We start from the raw sequence: 21,201 nt of genomic DNA, 5'->3' as shown, positions 1-21,201 counted from the left end.
GGGTTCAGAATGAGGACTCGCCTGGAGTGAGACGACAACCAGAGTTTACAGAGAAAGTTTAATTCGTCGTTATAATGAAAATATATATATATATAATATAAATATATATCATCTCGCTTTCTCTGCCCCAATCCAATAATTCGGAAGACAAATGGCATTCCTTACTGATACAACATGAAGGAAAAGATTCACAAGGATGGTCCCACCCGATCCTCCCAGCGTCCCAACGAGGGGGTTCTCCACTCCGAGTCCACGTCCGTCGGAGAGTTCAATCCTTTTCACTTTTACGCTCAGAATCGGTACGGTGACGGGGGTTAAAATTGTGTTTTTGCCACTTGCGTTGAGTTTTAATGCTTGAGATGTCAGAACTTTGGAGTTTGGTGGAAGAGATCCGATTTGACTGATAGTGTCGTTTCAACACTGAGTTAGTCCCCTTGGAGGACAGACAGGAGGGTAGCAGGGGGGACAGACAGGAGGGTAGCAGGGGGGGGGTGTGCTAAGAGAGGTTAAATTACAAGTTTAGTTTAGTTTAGAGATACAGCACTGAAACAGCCCTTCGGCCCACCGAGTCTGTGCCGACCATCAACCACCCATTTATACTAATCCTACACTAATCCCATATTCCTACCACATCCCCACATTTCCCTACCACCAACCTATACTAGGGGCAATTTATAATGGCCAATTTACCTCCCAACCTGCAAGTCTTTTGGCTCTGGGAGGAAACCGGAGCACCCGGAGGAAACCCACACAGACACAGGGAGAACTTGCAAACTCCACACAGGCAGGACCCGGAATCGAACCCAGGTCACTGGAGCTGTGAGGCTGCGGTGCTAACCACTGCGCCACTGTGCCGGACAGTTTGCACAGGTTGGTTTTTTTTTGTTGGGCTTGAAGGCGTTTAAGGATCACTGATCCACGTCCGGTGGATGAAGTTAATTTGCTGATCGGTGACGATCTGGTTGAGTGGCGGAAGAAGCTCGAGGGGCCGAATGGCCTCCTCCTGTCCCCCTCCCCACGTTCATTCACGGCTCGTCGTCCATCTTGCGTCTGCAGTCAGCGGTTGCTAGGCGTGTCCCCCAACCTGCAGAGGAAGAGGAGAGAGGAAGGGGGGGGGGAGTTGCACAGTGAACTCGGCTCTCACTCCGTCCCTGTCACCAGCTCCCCCGGGCGTTGGCTCTCTCGCGGGCTGCCAGGTCGAAGGAGGGACTTGGGGCCCGCGTCCCACCTGAACCAGGGGCATTAGTTCAGAGAACCAGAGGTTCCCCACACCCTCCCCCTGGGCCTCCAGTACTGCGCAGATAAATCAAAACTCACATTTCGAGAACCTCAAGGACCTCCCAAAGACCCCTCACACCCAACGGAGGGGTTTCACTGAACTGTGGGTCACTGTTGTAGGAAACGCAGCAGCCAATTTGTGCACAGCAAGATCCCACAAACAGCAATGTGATAAATGACACACAACATCTGTTTCTTTTTTTTTTAATTGATGTTGGCTGAGGGATAAATCTCGGCCCCAGGACACCGGGGAGAATTCCCCCACCGACCTCCACTTCTTCCAATAGTGGCCATGGGATGTTCTCCATCCACACGAGAGGGCAGGCGGGGGACTCGGGTTTAACGTCTCATCCGGAAAGACAGCCCCTCCAACAGCGTGGCACTCCCTCAGTACTGAACCTCCGACAGTGCAGCACTCCCTCAGTACTGAACCTCCGACAGTGCAGCACTCCCTCAGTACTGAACCTCCGACAGTGCAGCACTCCCTCAGTACTGAACCTCCGACAATGCGGCGCTCCCTCAGTACTGACCCTCAGATAGTGCGGCACTCCCTCAGTACTGAACCTCCGACAGTGCAGCACTCCCTCAGTACTGAACCTCCGACAGTGCAGCACTCCCTCAGTACTGAACCTCCGACAATGCGGCGCTCCCTCAGTACTGACCCTCCGAAAGTGAGGCACTCCCTCAGTACTGACCCTCAGATAGTGCGGCGCTCCCTCAGTACTGACCCTGTGACAGTGCGGCACTCCCTCAGTACTGACCCTCCGACAGTGTGGCACTCCCTCAGTACTGACGCTCCGACAGTACGGCTCTCCCTCAGTACTGACCCTCCGACAGCGCAGCACTCCCTCAGTACTGAACCTCCGACAGTGCAGCGCTCCCTCAGTACTGAACCTCTGACAGTGCGGCACTCCCTCAGTACTGACCCTCTGACAGTGCGGCACTCCCTCAGTACTGACCCTCTGACAGTGCGGCACTCCCTCAGTACTGACCCTCCGACAGCGTGGCACTCCCTCAGTACTGACCCTCCGACAGCGCGGCGCTCCCTCAGTACTGACACTCCGACAGTGCGGCACTCCCTCAGTGCTGACCCTCCGACAGTGCGGCACTCCCTCAGTACTGACACTCCGACAGTGTGGCGCTCCCCCAGAACAGACCCTCCGACAGTGCAGCACTCCCTCAGAACTGACCCTCCGACAGTGTGGCACTCCCTCAGTACTGACCCTCCGACAGTGCAGCACTCCCTCAGTACTGACCCTCCGACAGTGTGGCGCTCCCCCAGAACAGACCCTCCGACAGTGTGGCACTCCCTCAGTACTGACCCTCCGACAGTGCAGCACTCCCTCAGTACTGACCCTCCGACAGTGCAGCACTCCCTCAGTACTGACCCTCCGACAGTACAGCACTCCCTCAGTACTGACCCTCCGACAGCGCGGCGCACCCTCAGTACTGACCCTCCGACAGTGCGGCACTCCCTCAGTACTGATCCTCCGACAGTGTGGCACTCCCTCAGTACTGACCCTCCGACAGTGCAGCACTTCCTCAGTGCTGACCCTTCGACAGTGCAGCACTCCCTCAGTACTGACCCTCCGACAGCGCGGCGCTCCCTCAGTACTGACACTCCGACAGTGCAACGCTCCCTCAGTACTGACCCTCCGACAGCGCGGCGCTCCCTCAGTACTGACACTCAGACAGTGCGACGCTCCCTCAGTACTGAACCTCCGACAGTGTGGCGCTCCCTCAGTACAGACCCTCCGACAGTGCAGCACTCCCTCAGTACTGACACTCCGACAGTGCGGCGCTCCCTCAGTACTGACCCTCCGTAGGTGCGGCACTCCCTCAGTGCTGACCCTCCGACAGTGCAGCACTCCCTCAGTACTGACCCTCCGACAGTGCGGCACTCCCTCAGTACTGACCCTACGACAGTGTGGCACTCCCTCAGTACTGACCCTCCGACAGTGCCGCACTCCCTCAGTACTGACCATCCGACAGGGCAGCACTCCCTCAGTACTGACCCTCCGACAGTGCGGCACTCCCTCAGTACTGACCCTCCGACAGTGCGGCACTCCCTCAGTACTGACCTTCCGACAGTGCGGCGCTCCCTCAGTACTGACCCTCCGAAAGTGCGGCGCTCCCTCAGTACTGACCCTCCGAAAGTACGGCACTCCCTCAGTACTGACCCTCCGACAGTGCGGCACTCCCTCAGTACTGACCCTCCGACAGTGCGGCACTCCCTCAGTACTGACCTTCCGACAGTGCGGCGCTCCCTCAGTACTGACCCTCCGACAGTGCGGCGCTCCCTCAGTACTGACCCTCCGAAAGTACGGCACTCCCTCAGTACTGACCCTCCGACAGTGCAGTGCTCCCTCAGTACTGACCCTCCGACAGTGCGGCTCTCCCTCAGTACTGACCCTCCGACAGTACGGCACTCCCTCGGTACTGAACCTCCGAAAGTGCGGTGCTCCCTCAGTACTGACCCTCCGACAGTGCGGCGCTCTCTCAGTACTGACCCTCCGACAGTGCGGCTTTCCCTCAGTACTGACCCTCCGACAGTGCGGCACTCCCTCAGTACTGACCCTCCGACAGTGCGGCTCTCCCTCAGTACTGACCCTCCGACAGTGCGGCGCTCCCTCAGTACTGGCACCGGGAAGAGAGTGGGGCCTGGATTATGGGGCTCGAGTGTCTGGAGTGGGGGGTCTCGATCCCCACGACCTCCTGACCTTCCAAGCTTCGTACGGTTCCCTGCACGAAAGAGTGAAGTTGGGAGGAGGGGCCTTGATGGAGATTTGGGGTCCCGTGCCCCATGACAGTAAATAACCCATTCATGTACCTGGTAATGACGCCTGGGATTGGCACCGAGGGTACAGGAGGTTGAGGTTATAGATGTAAACTGCAGTCGCTGCCAAACCAAAGACCTGGAATGAACAATGTATAGAGAGTGAGAAAAGAGAGAAATTAATTTATTCATTATATCTCTCCAGCTACGTTCACCACCACAGCACATCCCAACAACCCCTTACACCCACTGCAGGAGTTTTACTGAATTGTGGTCACTGTTGTTGGAAACGCAGCAGCCGATTTGTGCACAGCAAGATCCCACAAACAGCAATGTGATAAAAGACCCAGATCATCTGTTTCCTTCCTGATGTTAGTTGAGGGATAGAACCCCCGTACTGTACCTGTCCTGGGAGTGTTTGATGGGGACAGTGTAGAGGGAGCTTGACTCTGTATCTAACCCCCGTACTGTACCTGTCCTGGGGAGTGTTTGATGGGGACAGTGTAGAGGGAGCTTGACTCTGTATCTAACCCCCGTACTGTACCTGTCCTGGGAGTGTTTGATGGGGACAGTGTAGAGGGAGCTTTACTCTGTATCTAACCCCCGTACTGTACCTGTCCTGGGAGTGTTTGATGGAGACAGTGTGGAGGGAGCTTTACTCTGTATCTAACCCCCGTACTGTACCTGTCCTGGGGAGTGTTTGATGGGGACAGTGTAGAGGGAGCTTGACTCTGTATCTAACCCCCGTACTGTACCTGTCCTGGGAGTGTTTGATGGGGACAGTGTAGAGGGAGCTTTACTCTGTATCTAACCCCCGTACTGTACCTGTCCTGGGGAGTGTTTGATGGGGACAGTGTAGAGGGAGCTTGACTCTGTATCTAACCCCCGTACTGTACCTGTCCTGGGAGTGTTTGATGGGGACAGTGTAGAGGGAGCTTTACTCTGTATCTAACCCCCGTACTGTACCTGTCCTGGGAGTGTTTGATGGAGACAGTGTGGAGGGAGCTTTACTCTGTATCTAACCCCCGTACTGTACCTGTCCTGGGAGTGTTTGATGGGGACAGTGTAGAGGGAGCTTTACTCTGTATCTAACCCCCGTACTGTACCTGTCCTGGGAGTGTTTGATGGGGACAGTGTAGAGGTAGCTTTACTCTGTATCTAACCCCCCGTACTGTACCTGTCCTGGGAGTGTTTGATGGGGACAGTGTAGAGGTAGCTTTACTCTGTATCTAACCCCCCGTACTGTACCTGTCCTGGGAGTGTTTGATGGGGACAGTGTAGAGGTAGCTTTACTCTGTATCTAACCCCCGTGCTGTACCTGTCCTGGGAGTGTTTGATGGGGGACAGTGTAGAGGGAGCTTTACTCTGTATCTAACCCCCGTACTGTACCTGTCCTGGGAGTGTTTGATGGGGACAGTGTAGAGGTAGCTTTACTCTGTATCTAACCCCCCGTACTGTACCTGTCCTGGGAGTGTTTGATGGGGACAGTGTAGAGGTAGCTTTACTCTGTATCTAACCCCCCGTACTGTACCTGTCCTGGGAGTGTTTGATGGGGACAGTGTAGAGGTAGCTTTACTCTGTATCTAACCCCCGTGCTGTACCTGTCCTGGGAGTGTTTGATGGGGGACAGTGTAGAGGGAGCTTTACTCTGTATCTAACCCCGTACTGCAGTGGGAAAATCCTGATGGAAAGGGTTCATATGGAAATGTTGCAGAAATATATAATTTCCTGAAATATGCAAAAAATGTCAAAATAAAAGACACTGTTCATTATCGAGATTCGAAACAGGCAGTGGCCATTTTGGAAAGACTTTGTCAGTGAAACTCGGGACAGTGAACCGTGCTGATTAATTTCATTGTATTGTTCATTCTGGCCTCTCTCTCCTCAAAAGGATCACAAGAACAGGTCGAGGCCATTCAGCCCCTCCAGCTTGTTCCACATTCAATAAGGTCCTTGCCGATCTGTATCCTAACTCCAATTGACCCCCGGCCTCGACAGCTTTCTAGGGGGAGAGAGTTCCAGATTTCAGCTGCCCCTTTATGTGAAGAAGTGCTTCCTCACATCACCCCCTGAATGGCTGGGGCACCGGCAGCTCTCGAGAGAAATTGTAAATGTGAGGACTCACCCCTCCAGCAATACTCCCAGTACGTCCGCGTGCAATGCAGATCAAAGAGATAACCAGGAGGCTCACAGTCGCGGTGACACAACGAAATATGTCCTGTGGGAAAAGGACGAGTTGAAAGAAAACAGTTTATTTGAAAACTCTGACCCGTCAAACACGGGGGTTAGATACAGAGTAAAGCTCCCTCTACACTGTCCTCATCAAACACTCCGCAGGACAGGTACAGCACGGGTGTTAGATACAGAGTAAAGCTCCCTCTACACTGTCCCCCATCAAACACTCCGCAGGACAGGGACAGCACGGGGGTTAGATACAGAGTAAAGCTCCCTCTACACTGTCCTCATCAAACACTCCGCAGGACAGGTACAGCACGGGTGTTAGATACAGAGTAAAGCTCCCTCTACACTGTCCCCCATCAAACACTCCGCAGGACAGGGACAGCACGGGGGTTAGATACAGAGTAAAGCTCCCTCTACACTGTCCCCATCAAACACTCCACAGGACAGGTACAGCACGGGGTTAGATACAGAGTAAAGCTCCCTCTACACTGTCCCCATCAAACACTCCGCAGGACAGGGACAGCACGGGGGTTAGATACAGAGTAAAGCTCCCTCTACACTGTCCCCATCAAACACTCCACAGGACAGGTACAGCACGGGGTTAGATACAGAGTAAAGCTCCCTCTACACTGTCCCCATCAAACACTCCGCAGGACAGGTACAGTACGGGAGTTAGATACAGAGTAAAGCTCCCTCTACACTGTCCCATCAAACACTCCCAGGACAGGTACAGTACGGGGGTTAGATACAGAGTAAAGCTCCCTCTACACTGTCAATGCACAGGCTTAAAGACAAGTGATGTTTTAAAAGAAGTCTTTATCGAGTCATAGTCTAACAGCATAGAAACAGGCCCTTCGGCCCACCGTGTCCATGCCGACCATAATGCCTATCTATACTAATCCCACCTGCCTGCATTAATTCCATATCCCTCTATGCCTTGCTCATTCAAGTACCTGTCCAGATGCCTCTTAAATGTCGCTCCTGTTCCTGCCTCCACCACCACCTCAGGCAGCTCATTCCAGATATTCTTTGTGAAAAATTTACCCCTTTGATCCCCTTTGATCCTCCTCCCTCTCACCTTAAATCTATGCCCTCTAGTTTTAGTCACCCCTACCATGGGAAACAGATCGTGTCCCCTCTCAGCCTCCTTCGCTCCAGGGAAAACAGACCCAGCCTATCCAATCTCTCTCTTCATAGCTCTTGCCCTCCAAACCAGGCAACATCCTTGTGAATCTTTTCTGCGCCCTCTCTAGCTTAATCACATCTTTCCTGTAGTGCGGCGACCAGAACTGCACACAGTACTCCAAATGCGGCCTAACCAACGTTATGTACAACTGTAACATGACGTCCCAACTCTTGTACTCAATGCCTCGGCCGATGAAGGCAAGCGTGCCATACGCCTTCTTCACCACCCTGTCTACCTGTGTTGCCACTTTCAGGGAACTATGTACTTGCACCCCAAGGTCTCTCTGCTCAAGAACACTCCCTTCACACTTGTCTGCATTAAATTCCATTTGCTGCTCCCTTGTCCACTTTCCCAGTTGATCTATATCCTGTTGTAACCTTAGAGAACCTTCTACACTGTCCACTATACCACCAATTTTGGTGTCATCTGCAAACTTACTAATCATGCCCCTATATTCACATCCAAGTCATTAATATATATGACAAACAACAGAGGGCCCAGCACCGATCCCTGCGGCACACCACTGGTCACCGGCCTCCAATCTGAAAAACAACCCTCCACTACCACCCTCTGCCTCCTATCACCAGGCCAATTTTGTATCCAATTTGCTAGCTCACCCTGGATCCCATGTGTTCGAACTTCTGGACCAGCCTACCATGCGGGACCTTGTCAAAGGCCTTGCTAAAGTCCATGTAGACAACGACCATCGCCCTGCCCTCGTCAATCCTCTTGGTCACCTCCTCGAAAAACTCAATCAAATTCGTGAGACGTGATTTCCCACGCACAAAGCCACGCTGACTATCCCTAATCAGACCATGCCTTTCCAGATGCATATAAATCCTGTCTCTCAGAATCCCTTCCAGTAACTTTCCCACCACTGATGTAAGGCTCACCAGCCTGTAGTTCCCTGGCTTATCCCTGCTGCCCTTCTTTAATAAAGGCACAACATTAGCTATCCTCCAGTCTTCCGGTAGCTCACCCGTGGCTAACGATGATACAAAAATCTCTGCCAGGGCCCCAGCAATCTCCTCCCTCGCTTCCCATAGCATCCTAGGATACACCTGGTCAGGCCCTGGGGATTTACCTTAATGCACTTCAAAACCTCCAACACCACCTCCTTTGTAATGTTGATATGCTCCAGGATATCACTGTTCCCTCCCTTGAACTCACTAGCTTCCATGACCTCCACGGTAAATACAGATGAGAAATATTCACTTAAGACCTCGCCCATTTCCCGTGGCTCCACACATAGATTGCCACACTGATCCTTAAGGGGACCTACTCTCTCCCTAGCTACCATTTTACTCTGAATATACTTATAGAATCTTTTAGGATTCTCCTTTATCTTATCTGCCAGGGAAATCTCATGGCCCCTTTTCGCCTTTTTAACTGTAGTCCTACATCCCCTATACTCCTCGAGGGACTCACTCGATCCCAGCTGCCTATACCTGACATATGCCTCCTTCTTTGTCCTGACCAGACCCTCAATATCCCTCGTCAACCAAGGTTCCCTAAACTTGCCAGCCTTGCCCTTCCATCTAACCGGAACATTCCGGCCCTGAACTCTCCCTATCTCACTTTTCAAAGCCTCCAACTTGCCAGATGTCCCTTTACCTGTAAACAGCCTCTCCCGTTCAACTTTTGAGAGTCCCTGTCTGATGCCATTGAAATTAGCCTTCCCCCAATTTAGGACTTCAACCTGAGGACCAGTCCTATCCTTTTCCTTAACTATCTTGAAGCTAATAGAGTTATGGTCACTGGTCCCAAAGTGCTCCCCCACTGACACATCAACCACCTGCCCAGCCTCATTTCCCAAGAGGAGGTCGAGTGTAGCCCCTTCTCTAGTAGGGCCATCCACATACTGCTTCAGAAAACTATCCTGGACACACTTAACAAATTCTTCCCCGTCTGATCCCTTAGCACTAAGGCAGGCCCAGTCAATATTAGGGAAGGTAAAATCACATACTATTACAACCCTATAATTCCTACACCTATCTGTGATTTCCCTACATATATTCTCCTCCACTTTCCTCTGTCAATTGGGCCTATGGTATAATCCCATCAAAGTGATCACCCCTTTCTTATTTCTAGGTTCTACCCATATGACCTCGCTGGACATTCCCCCCCGGGATATCCTCTCTAAGTATTGCCGTGATGTCCTCCCTAATCAATAGTGCAACTCCCCCTCCTCTCTTACCTCCACCTCTGTCACACCGGAAGGATCGGTACCCCAGAACATTGAGCTGCCCATTCCTCAACCATGTTTCCGTAATAGCTATAACATCGCAATCCCATGTACCGATCCATGCTCGGAGTTCATCTGCCTTACCTGTAAGGCTTCTTGCATTAAAGTGAACGCAGTTTAGCCTACCAGACCTTCCACGCTCCCTGTCCTGCCCCTGCCTGGCCTGCCTACTGGACTTGCTTGCTTTAACCTCTACATGTGCCACAACTATCTCATCGGAGAGACGACTACTTTGGGTCCCATCCCCCCTGCAAGACTAGTTTAAACCCTCCCGAGTAGTACTACAAACCTCCCCGTGAGGATATTGGTCCCCCTCCAGTTTAGATGCAACCCGTCCTTCTTGTCCAGGTCACCTCTGCACCAGAAGAGATCCCAATGATCCAAGTAGCCAATTGGCCGTGCAAGTGTGGGTTTGCTTTCCCATTGGCTGACCAATGGCGGGATTGCGTGGCAGGCCGCGGTTGTGGGTCATGTGATGGAGCCTCCGGGGATCGTCGCCCCCCACCCGAGTCACTGACCCTCAATGCAAGGCCGCTCGCACCCCCCCCTCCACCTCCCTTCTAGCCCCCAGGCCTCACTTACCGTCCACACCCAGTCCAAGTAGGGGATCCTCTCACTGTGGCCATTCATGTACACCCAGTAGAAGATTCCGGCAAAGACCATCTCGATCAGCGGGCAGGTTGCATAGCCAGTGTGGAGCGAGGACAAGAGACAGATGGCACTTATGAGGCAGAAGAGCTCGAAAATAGAGAGAGAAAGAGAGAGAGAGAGAGAGAGAGAGAGAGAGAGGGAACACAGTAGTCCCAGTGAGACAAATACAATTGGCTTTTCCTGAGGAACAAAGTTAACAACAATAACACCAATAATCTGCATTTATCTAGCACCTTTAAAGTATGAAACCATCCCAGGATGCTTCAGAGGAGCATTACCAAACAGAATTTAACCCCAATCCACATCAGGAGATATCAGGGACAGGCAACCAAAAACTCGGTCAAAGAGGTTGGTTTTAAGCAGCGTCTTAAAGGAGGAGAGAGGGAGGCGGAGAGGTTTAGGGAGGGAATTCCAGAGCTTAGGGCCCCAGGCAGCTGAAGGCATGGCCGCCAATGGTGGAGCGATGGGAATCGGGGGATGGTCAAGAGGCCGGAATTGGAAGAGCGCAGAGATCTTGGAGGGTTGTAGGGGCTGGAGGAGGTTACAGAGATAGGGAGGGTTGTAGGGACTGGAGGAGGTTACAGAGATAGGGAGGGTTGTAGGGGCTGGAGGAGGTTACAGAGATAGGGAGGGTTGTAGGGGCTGGAGGAGCTTCCAGAGATAGGGAGGGTTGTAGGGGCTGGAGGAGGTTACAGAGATAGGGAGGGTTGTCGAGGCTGGAGGAGGTTACAGAGATCGGGAGGGTTGTCGAGGCTGGAGGAGGTTATAGTGATAGGGAGGATTGTCGGGACTGGAGGAGGTTATAGTGATAGGGAGGATTGTCGGGGCTGGAGGAGGTTACAGAGATCGGGAGGGTTGTCGAGGCTGGAGGAGGTTATAGTGATAGGGAGGGTTGTCGAGGCTGGAGGAGGTTATAGTGATAGGGAGGATTGTCGGGGCTGGAGGAGGTTACAGAGATCGGGAGGGTTGTCGAGGCTGGAGGAGGTTATAGTGATAGGGAGGATTGTCGGGACTGGAGGAGGTTACAGAGATCGGGAGGGGGTGAGGGTCATGGAGGGATTTGAAAGCGAGGATGAGAATTTTGTAATCGAGGTGATGCTGGACCAGGATCCAGTGTAAGTCAGCGAGCAGAAGGGCTATTGGGGATGTGGGGGCCTGTTCCTAATAAATCCTGATGTGGCTCGGGGTCAAACTCTGTCTGATTTCGCTCCTGTGAAACACCGCGGGGGGTGGGGTGGGGGGGGGTGGTGGTTTACGATGTTAAGGGGGCTAAATAAATGCAGACTGTTGCTGTCGTCCCTGGGACTGTTTGTCAGAGTCAGCACTCCCTGATTATAACACAGCGAAGCCCCAGGAAGAAAGGCGAGGTGACAGGGAGGGAATAAATGAGGAGAATTAAGAGCCACACGGACAAACAGCAGGTCAGAGGCTGGGAATTCTGCAGCAAGTGACTCACCTCCGGAATTCCCAAAGCCTCCGCCTGCAAAGCACCCATTATCCCTGGGAGCTGACTGCTCTTTCTTGGGCAAGCTGGGGCAAGCACGGAATAACAAAAGAAAGCCAACATGGATTTACTCATGGCAAATCGTCTTTAACTGACTTGATTGAGTTTTTTTTGACGCGGTAACAGTGAGGCTCGATGAGGGTAATGCGGATGGTGTACAAGGACTTCCAAAAGGTGTTTGATAAAGTGCCACATAACAGGCTTGTCGCCAAAGTTAGAGCCCATGGAAGAAAAGAGACAGTAGCAGCGTGGGTACAGAATTGGTAATCCCACATGATGACTCACTGGGCGTGACTGGGTCGCAGCCAGTTCCGGAGGAATAGTGTGGGTGCCAGCTCCCCAGAGGAGCAGCCTGCTCGTGAGAGCCTTTATTTTATTCAATCATGGGATGTGGGTGTCGCTGGCCAGGCCAGCATTTATTGCCCATCCCTAATTGCCCCTTGAGAAGGTGGTGGTGAGCTGCCTTCTTGAACCGCTGCAGTCCGTGTGGGGTAGGTACACCCACAGTGCTGTTAGGAAGGGAGTTCCAGGATTTTGACCCAGCGACAGTGAAGGAACGGCGATATAGTTCCAAGTCAGGATGGTGTGTGACTTGGAGGGGAACTTGCAGGTGGTGGTGTTCCCATGTATCTGCTGCCCTTGTCCTTCTAGTTGGTAGAGGTCGCAGGTTTGGAAGGTGCTGTCTAAGGAGCCTTGGTGAGTTGCTGCAGTGCATCTTGTAGATGGTACACACTGCTGTCACTGTGTGTCGGTGGTGGAGGGAGTGAATGTTTGTGGATGGGGTGTTGATCAAGCGGGCTGCTTTGTCCTGGATGGTGTCGAGCTTCTTGAGTGTTGTTGGAGCTGCACCCATCCAGACTAGTGGAGAGTATTCCATCACACTCCTGACTTGTGCCTTGTAGATGGTGGACAGGCTTTGGGGAGTCAGGAGGTGAGTTATTTGCTGCAGGATTCCCAGCCTCTGACCTGCTCTTGTAGCCATGGTATTTATATGGCTACTCCAGTTCAGTTTCTGGTTAATGGTAGCCCCCAGGATGTTGATAGTGGGGGATTCAGCGATGGTAATGCCATTGAATGTCATGGGGAGATGGTTGGATTCTCTCTTGTTGGAGATGGTCATTGCCTGGTACCAGTGTGGCACGAGTGCAGCGACTGATCGCCAGTGTCTCAGCTCCCAGTGCAGCAGAGGCTGAAAGCACCCACCGTCTGACAGCTGCAGTGGGAGCTGAGACAGCGGGCACTGGGATCGCCCTGTGTAAGGAGCACAAGGACTGACGAAGGCGCCTGGAAGACGGACGCTGAGGAGAGGCACGCGGGCAAGTCAGTCATCGCTGTCTAATTGATTGGACAACCGAATAAAGACGTTCATGAGGAGACTTCTGTTGGCGACCTTTCTGGTTGGGTGGTTGGGCCAAGGAGACCCAATGATGGCTGTACCACTGGAGAATGGTGGGTCCACGCTGGGAGCCCAGTGCCAGAAGGCCGACTGCCCGATTGGCGTGAAGGGCCCAGGATATATCCTCCCCTGCCTCCTCCTCCTCTGCGCCCCCTCTCTTCTCGCAGCAGACCAACAAGAGCGGCCAGACTCTGCAGAGGTCCGAAGACGGAGGGCGCGGCTGCCTGCAGGGGTTCCTGTACCTCTCCCCATCACCGCGGGGAGCCCCTGTGCTATCCTACCCTGCCGACTCCACGTGCCCTATCACCCTGCATCTCCCTGGAAGCAGTGGGCTCCGTGAGGGGAATGGGAAACGTTCAGAGGGGTGGGGGAACGCGCCCTCTCCCTCCTGGAAAGACATTCTCTGATTCGATGAGTGCCCCCCCCCTAACCAGTGTCCTACCATCTCGAGGAAAAGGGCTCCTCCTTGTTTGGTCTTGGAGAGGCTGGTGAATCTGCTCCAGGTGTCTTCAGCTGCCAAGGGCGGAGGGGCAAAATCCACTTCGTCGCTCAACATTGCGGAGAGCCACGATACAATAAAACAAGGTCACGGAGAGAAAGAGAGACAAAGGGCCTCAGCGTAGCAGTAGGAAATCTGTACACCTTCACATGTACGACCACGGAGGACATTTGATGCAAAGCATCGCTGATTTCCTGCTTCCGTTTCAAAAAGTTTCAACTGATTTTTAAAGGCACATTTTGCTTGTTATTTCTGCTTCACCACTTTCCCTTTAAGGATCTGCGCTGCCCATCACGATGGCCCCACCCTTCCTCGCCTCACCTCTTCAAACCCTGCCCTTGGTGCCAGTACTGAGGGAGTGTCGCACTGTCAGAGGGTCAGTACTGAGGGAGCGCCGCACTGTCGGAGGGTCAGTACTGAGGGAGCGCCGCACTGTCGGAGGGTCAGTACTGAGGGAGCGCCGCACTGTCGGAGGGTCAGTACTGAGGGAGCGCCGCACTGTCGGAGGGTCAGTACTGAGGGAGCGCCGCACTGTCGGAGGGTCAGTACTGAGGGAGCGCCGCACTGTCGGAGGGTGAGTACTGAGGGAGCGCCGCACTGTCGGAGGGTCAGGACTGAGTGCGGCGCACCCTGTCGGAGGGTCAGTACCGAGGGAGCGCCGCACTGTCGGAGGGTCAGTACCGAGGGAGCGCCGCACTGTCGGAGGGTCAGTACTGAAGGGAGCCATTCAACCCCTTGAGTCCGTTCTAGCATTCAGTGAGCTCATGACTGATCTGTGAACTAACTCCATATCCCTTAATACTTTTGGTTAACAAAAATCAATCTCAGATTTAAAACTAACCATTGATCCAGCATCGATTGACGTTTGCGGGAGAGAGTTCCAAACTTCTCCCACCCTTTGTGTGTAGAAATGTTTCCTAATTTCACTCCTGAAAGGTCTGCCTCTCAGTTTTAGTCTCTACTCCCCCAGTCCTAGACTCCCCGACCAGCAGAAACAGTTTCTCTCTCTCTACCCTATCAGTTCCCCCAAATATCCTGAAACCGTCAATCAAATCACCCCTTAACCTTCCCTGCGTTAAGGAGAACAATCCCAGCTTCTCCCAGTTTCTCCACGTTAACTGGAGTCCCTCATCCCCGAGATGGTTCTGGTGAATGCAACTCTTTTTTCTTCTCTCCCTGCACCCAATGAAATGAAGGAAATGGGTTGATTTTCACAATTAACTAATTTATTGTACAGATTCTGCATCTGTCATTTTCCACACGGTGGGGGGAGGGAGCGGAATTTGAAAGAGAGAGTTTCGAGGGTTGGGTATGTGTGTTGTGAGTGTGTGTGAGAGTGTGTTACCAACTCGCCTCCGATGTTACTTATGGAGTGACAAGATGTTGAATTGAGGGCTCCCGTGCTGCCAGATCCCTCGGTGAGTGGCGAAACCGGGTGGTGGGAGCTGGGCAGGGAGAGAGGGAGGGAGGCATTGAGGGAGGGGAGGAGCGGGCAAAGAGAATGGTCAGGCTGAAAGTGGTTGAGGGCCTCCTGAGGCCTACAGGAGCAGGCTTCGGCTGGGCCGACAAGGCCGGCGGGGATTTCTGGGGACAGGCGTGTTGGTTGGCGGGGAGGGGATGGTGGGTGGAGAGAGGGGCGAGGCTTGGACGGTGTGGGCAGGGAGCACTTTCGCAGTCAGAGGGTCAACGCGGGGTAGCGCTCGCTGGGCGGCAGGACCCGGCCGCAGCCGCACGCCAGGCGGAGGCGGCCGGGAGAGCGGGCGGCCCTCAGCACCACTCGCAGCTGGGCGCTCTGCCGCCTGCCCTGAACCCTCTCCCTCCCCCCCCTCCTCCTCCTCCTCCTCCCTCTCGTCTGGGCCTCGAGCCCGGCCTGCAGCTTCTGGATAGTTCTCTGGATCCTGCCGATCCTCGGGAGGATGTCCTGCCAAATCCGCGCCTCCAGCTGCCACGGCCGGGGGTCTCCTTGGCCGGGATGCTCCTGGGTCTCCTTCGGGCCGCAGTCAGACTATTGGGGGGAGGTGGGGGTAGGGGGGGAGAGAGTTAAACAAAGGTTAGGATGTCAGCTCAGCGTCACTCTGTCTGTTCATTGTCTCCGTTTTCAGGGTTTAGTCGCGATGTCCATTAGTATTGAGGGCATCGCACTCACTGTTGTTCGTCAACTCTGAGAGACAGACACAAATAAACTCACAGACAGACAGACATAGAGAGACAGACACAGACAGACACAGATAAACTCACAGACAGACAGACATAGAGAGACAGACACAGACAGACACAAATAAACTCACAGACAGACAGACATAGAGAGACAGACACAGACAGACACAAATAAACTCACAGACAGACAGACATAGAGAGACAGACACAGACAGACACAGATAAACTCACAGACAGACAGACATAGAGAGACAGACACAGACAGACACAGATAAACTCACAGACAGACAGACATAGAGAGACAGACACAGACAGACACAGATAAACTCACAGACAGACAGACATAGAGAGACAGACACAGACAGACACAAATAAACTCACAGACAGACAGACATAGAGAGACAGACACAGACAGACACAGATAAACTCACAGACAGACAGACATAGAGAGACAGACACAGATAAACTCACAGACAGACAGACATAGAGAGACAGACACAGACAGACACAGATAAACTCACAGACAGACAGACATAGAGAGACAGACACAGACAGACACAGATAAACTCACAGACAGACAGACATAGAGAGACAGACACAGACAGACACAAATAAACTCACAGACAGACAGACATAGAGAGACAGACACAGACAGACACAGATAAACTCACAGACAGACAGACATAGAGAGACAGACACAGACAGACACAGATAAACTCACAGACAGACAGACATAGAGAGACAGACACAGACAGACACAGATAAACTCACAGACAGACAGACATAGAGAGACAGACACAGACAGACACAGATAAACTCACAGACATAGAGAGACAGACACAGACAGACACAAATAAACTCACAGACAGACAGACATAGAGAGACAGACACAGACAGACACAAATAAACTCACAGACAGACAGACATAGAGAGACAGACACAGACAGACACAGATAAACTCACAGACAGACATAGAGAGACAGATACAGACAGACACAGATAAACTCACAGACAGACAGACATAGAGAGACAGACACAGACAGACACAGATAAACTCACAGACAGACAGACATAGAGAGACAGACACAGACAGACACAAATAAACTCACACAGACAGACATAGAGAGACAGACACAGACAGACACAGATAAACTCACAGACAGACAGACATAGAGAGATAGACACAGAGAGACAGACACAGACAGACACAGATAAACTCACAGACAGACAGACACAGAGAGACAGACACACACTCTCACAAACACTAACACACTCACACACACTCTCTCTCACACTCTTACACACACACACACACAGACTCACACACATACACGCACTCTCACACACTTACACACACATTCTCTTTCACTCACACACTCTCACACTCTCTCACACACACACGTACACGCACACACTCTCTCTCACTCACACACTCTCTCACACACACACACACACACGTACACGCACACATTCTCTTTCACTCACACACTCTCTCACACTCTCTCACACACACACGTACACGCACACACTCTCTCTCACTCACACACTCTCTCACACACACACACACACACACACACGTCCCCAGCAGTGTTGACGATCAGTAACAGAAGTTGTTACCCTCTCCTTTAACACAGGATCTGCCCAGTGGGTCACAGACCCCTTGCGCCCCGACCTGTCCTCTCCCCACCTCCCTCTTCGCCCAACCCTCCCCCCCACCCCCGGGCTGAGACCAGCACATTCTGTACACGCTGGGGACTTGGAACCTTCCGGAACAGCGAGTCCCGTGTTCCCCTCCCCCCGCCCCCCCTTCGGGGCTGAGACCAGCACACTCTGTACACGCTGGGGACTTGGAACTTTCCGGAACAGCGAGTCCCGAGTCCCCAGAATGGGACCCACGCAGGCGCCCCGAACCGCCCACGTCAACATTCACCCTTGCCAGCCGACGCCTCCAGGCGCTCCGGAGGATCCAGACGGAGAACAGTAAGACCAGGAGCCATGGGATTCCCAGCAGGAACCAGAGGCTGGGGGCCGGACCTTGGGCCTGGCCCCCAGCAGGCCCCACCACGCACACCCGGCCTAGCGGGTAGGGCAGGCAGGCCTGGGCCTGCAGGCCGCCCTCCTCGGGCGGGCCCTCCGCCCGCACCCTCGACCAGGTCGGGGGCAGGCCCGTCTCCGAGCTGTCGTCGAGGCCCAGGAGGTCCCACAGGTTGAATGCGGCCTGCTGCATGGGGAGAAATGTATTTCAGACCCGGGCCTCCTCCAAACGGCTGCTCAATCCAGGCAACCCGGCAACTCTCTGACATCACAAGCAACATGGCCCAATTTTCAGTTCCAATTCCATTTGGCTACGACACAACAATCATAGAATCATCAAATCCCACAGCTCCGGAGGAGGCCATTCCGCCCATCGTGTCCCTGCTGGCTCTTTGAAAGATCTATCCATTTATTCCCACACTCCCCCTCTTGCTCTTTCCCCCCACATCCCTGTAAATTTTTCCCCTTCCAGTATTTCCCCAATTCCCCTTTTGAAAGTTACTATTGAATCTGCTTCCACCGCCCTTTCAGGCAGCGCGTTCCAGACCACAACAACTCACTACGTCAAAAAACATTCTCCTCCTCTCCCCCTCTCGTTCTTTTCCCCGATTATCTTCAATCTGTGTCCCTCTGGTTACCGACCCTCCCGCCACTGGGAACAGTTTCTCCTGATTTACTCCATCAAAACCCTTCCTGATTTTGAACGCCCCGATTAAATCTCCTCTTAACCTTCTCTGCTCTAAAGAGAACAATCCCAGCTTGTGTGACAGTTGTGTCTCAGTACTGTCCCTCCGACAGTGCGTCGCTCCCTCAGTACTGTCCCTCCGACAGCGCGACGCTCCCTCGGTACTGACCCTCCGACAGCGCGGCGCTCCCTCGGTACTGTCCCTCCGACAGCGCGTCGCTCCCTCGGTACTGTCCCTCCGACAGCGCGTCGCTCCCTCGGTACTGTCCCTCCGACAGCGCGTCGCTCCCTCGGTACTGACCCTCCGACAGCGCGGCGCTCCCTCAGTACTGACCCTCCGACAGTGCGGCGCTCCCTCAGTACTGACCCTCCGACAGTGCGGTGCTCCCTCAGTACTGACCCTCTGACAGTGCGGCGCTCCCTCAGTACTGACCCTCCGACAGTGCGGCGCTCCCTCAGTACTGACCCTCCGACAGTGCGGCGCTCCCTCAGTACTGACCCTCCGACAGTGCGGCGCTCCCTCAGTACTGACCCTCTGACAGTGCGGCGCTCCCTCAGTACTGACCCTCCGACAGTGCGGTGCTCCCTCAGTACTGACCCTCCGACAGTGCGGGGCTCCCTCAGTACTGACCCTCCGACAGTGCGGCTCTCCCTCAGTACTGACCCTCCGACAGCGCGGCACTCTCTCTGTACTGACCCTCCGACAGTGCGGCGCTCCCTCAGTACTGACCCTCCGACAGCGTGGCGCTCCCTCAGTACTGACCCTCCGACAGTGCGGCGCTCCCTCAGTACTGACCCTCCGACAGTGCGGCGCTCCCTCATTACTGACCCTCCGACATTGCGATGCTCCCTCAGTACTGACCCTCCGACAGTGCGGCGCTCCCTCATTACTGACCCTCCGACAGTGCGGCGCTCCCTCAGTACTGACCCTTCGACAGCGTGGCGCTCCCTCAGTACTGACCCTCCGACAGCGCGGCGCTCCCTCAGTACTGACCCTCCGACAGTGCGGCGCTCCCTCATTACTGACCCTCCGACATAGCGACGCACCCTCAGTACTGACCCTCCGACAGTGTGGTGCTCCCTCATTACTGACCCTCCGACAGTGCGGCGCTCCCTCATTACTGACCCTCCGACAGCGTGGCGCTCCCTCAGTACTGACCCTCCGACAGTGCGGCGCTCCCTCATTACTGACCCTCCGACAGTGCGGCGCTCCCTCAGTACTGACCCTCCGACAGTGTGGTGCTCCCTCATTACTGACCCTCCGACAGTGCGGCGCTTCCTCAGTACTGACCCTCCGACAGCGTGGCGCTCCCTCAGTACTGACCCTCCGACATTGCGACGCTCCCTCAGTACTGACCCTCCGACAGTGCGGCGCTCCCTCATTACTGACCCTCCGACAGCGCGGCGCTCCCTCAGTACTGACCCCGGGGGGAGTGTCGGGGCTGGATTATGGGGCTCGAACCCACAACATTCTGACTCGGAGACGAGAGAGAAAGAGAGAGAGAGAGACCCACGCCCCCCCCTCCCCTCCCCGAGACACAGCTGGGACAAGTTGCTGTGCGTCCCAGGGAGAATCAGGGGCGAGGAAGCGTTTGCAAACGAGTGGAGCAAACCCTAGGGAATTCTGATTGATGTCTCCGGGAATTGTGTGATTATCCAAACCCGTGTCATCACTATTCAGTGAAGGTCATGCCTTGTGGGCCTTTTATGTGCCCTTGGAAGTCTGATCATACAGTCTGTTGTTGTCTGTGCAGTGACAGGGGGAATCGATGATTAAACAAGCATTCACAAAGAGAGTTTCCAGTCTGATTAATGCACCCAGAAATATCCCAGGGAATCCCACATTTATTAGTTGAGAAATTGATTGACCTACGACCTCTACCAATGCTTTTCTAACTCTCCGATTATATTTTCGGGTGCAGTGTTGGAATTTGTGACTCGGTCTGTTTGAAGTTCTCCTTGCGGCAGTGAAGGTTAAGAGGAGATTTAGTCGGGTCGTTCAAAATCAGGAAGGGTTTTGATGGGAGTAAATGAGGAGAAACTGTTCCCAGTGGCGGGAGGGTCGGTAACCAGAGGGACACGGATTGAAGATAATCGGGGACAAGAACCAGAGGGGGGAGAGGAGGAGAATGTTTTTTGACTCAGTGAGTTGTTGTGATCTGGAACGCGCTGCCTGAAAGGGCGGTGGAAGCAGATTCAATCGTAACTTTCAAAAGGGGAATTGGAGGAATACTGGAAGGGGGGAGACTTGCAGGGATGTGGGGGAAAAATAGAGGGTTAGTGGGATTTACTCGACAACTCATTCAAAGAGCCAGCACGGGCATGATGGGCGGAATGGCCTCCTCCTGTGCCGAACTGTTCCACGATGCCTGGTGGCGAACAGGTCACTTTGACCCAATGCTTCCCAGAGTTTTCCACAGCAGAAGCCTTTCCCCAGAGAGCCACCTGGCGGCCAGAGGCTGCAAGCTACGGCGTGACTGTTGACATTGGAAAATTCAATGGGAACTGTTGACATAGGATTTTACAGCAACAGAGCGGCGTTACCAAAAGTCATGCCAACAGGAAGTGAGGCTGATGGACTGGAAGTTGGCATGGACTCAATGGGCTGA

At 53.8% G+C, this 21,201-nt stretch overlaps 2 protein-coding genes across 8 annotated transcripts in view; one reads left to right on the top strand and one right to left on the bottom strand.

Annotated features, from left to right (window-relative positions):
• nt5dc2 (5'-nucleotidase domain containing 2) overlaps positions 1 to 21,201 on the top strand; it is a 160,504-nt gene that overhangs the window by 89,675 nt on the left and 49,628 nt on the right. The window lies entirely within an intron of this gene.
• LOC137358307 (proteolipid protein 2-like) lies at positions 6 to 13,906 on the bottom strand. Of its 2 annotated transcripts, none has more exons than XM_068024241.1 (5): positions 13,660 to 13,906; positions 10,249 to 10,404; positions 6,180 to 6,272; positions 4,109 to 4,193; positions 6 to 1,084 (listed from the first exon to the last, which is right to left on the bottom strand). In XM_068024241.1, exons 1-5 carry the CDS (start codon positions 13,771 to 13,773, stop codon positions 1,026 to 1,028), a joined length of 507 nt encoding a protein of 168 aa, XP_067880342.1. In that variant the 5' UTR covers positions 13,774 to 13,906; the 3' UTR covers positions 6 to 1,025. The 2 variants fall into 2 exon arrangements, with proteins under 2 accessions (XP_067880342.1, XP_067880343.1); XM_068024242.1 differs by having other exon boundaries at positions 1,056 to 1,084; positions 4,109 to 4,168.

The sequence above is a fragment of the Heterodontus francisci genome, chromosome 49, assembly GCF_036365525.1.
Source record: "Heterodontus francisci isolate sHetFra1 chromosome 49, sHetFra1.hap1, whole genome shotgun sequence".
NCBI lineage: Eukaryota > Metazoa > Chordata > Chondrichthyes > Heterodontiformes > Heterodontidae > Heterodontus > Heterodontus francisci.
Note: the sequence above shows the minus strand (reverse complement) of the source record. Positions and strands in the feature narration are given on the sequence as shown.

What these genes read in the sequence shown, in the direction of transcription:
- LOC137358307 (XM_068024241.1), bottom strand. Translation starts at nt 13,773, where the DNA reads ATGTTGAGCGACGAAGTGGATTTTGCCCCTCCGCCCTTGGCAGCTGAA. An exon ending in GAGCCCTTTTCCTCGAGATG is followed by an intron (nt 10,405 to 13,659) that starts GTAGGACACTGG and finishes TCTATTTTCGAG; the next exon opens with CTCTTCTGCCTCATAAGTGC. An exon ending in ACTTGGACTGGGTGTGGACG is followed by an intron (nt 6,273 to 10,248) that starts GTAAGTGAGGCC and finishes CTTTTCCCACAG; the next exon opens with GACATATTTCGTTGTGTCAC.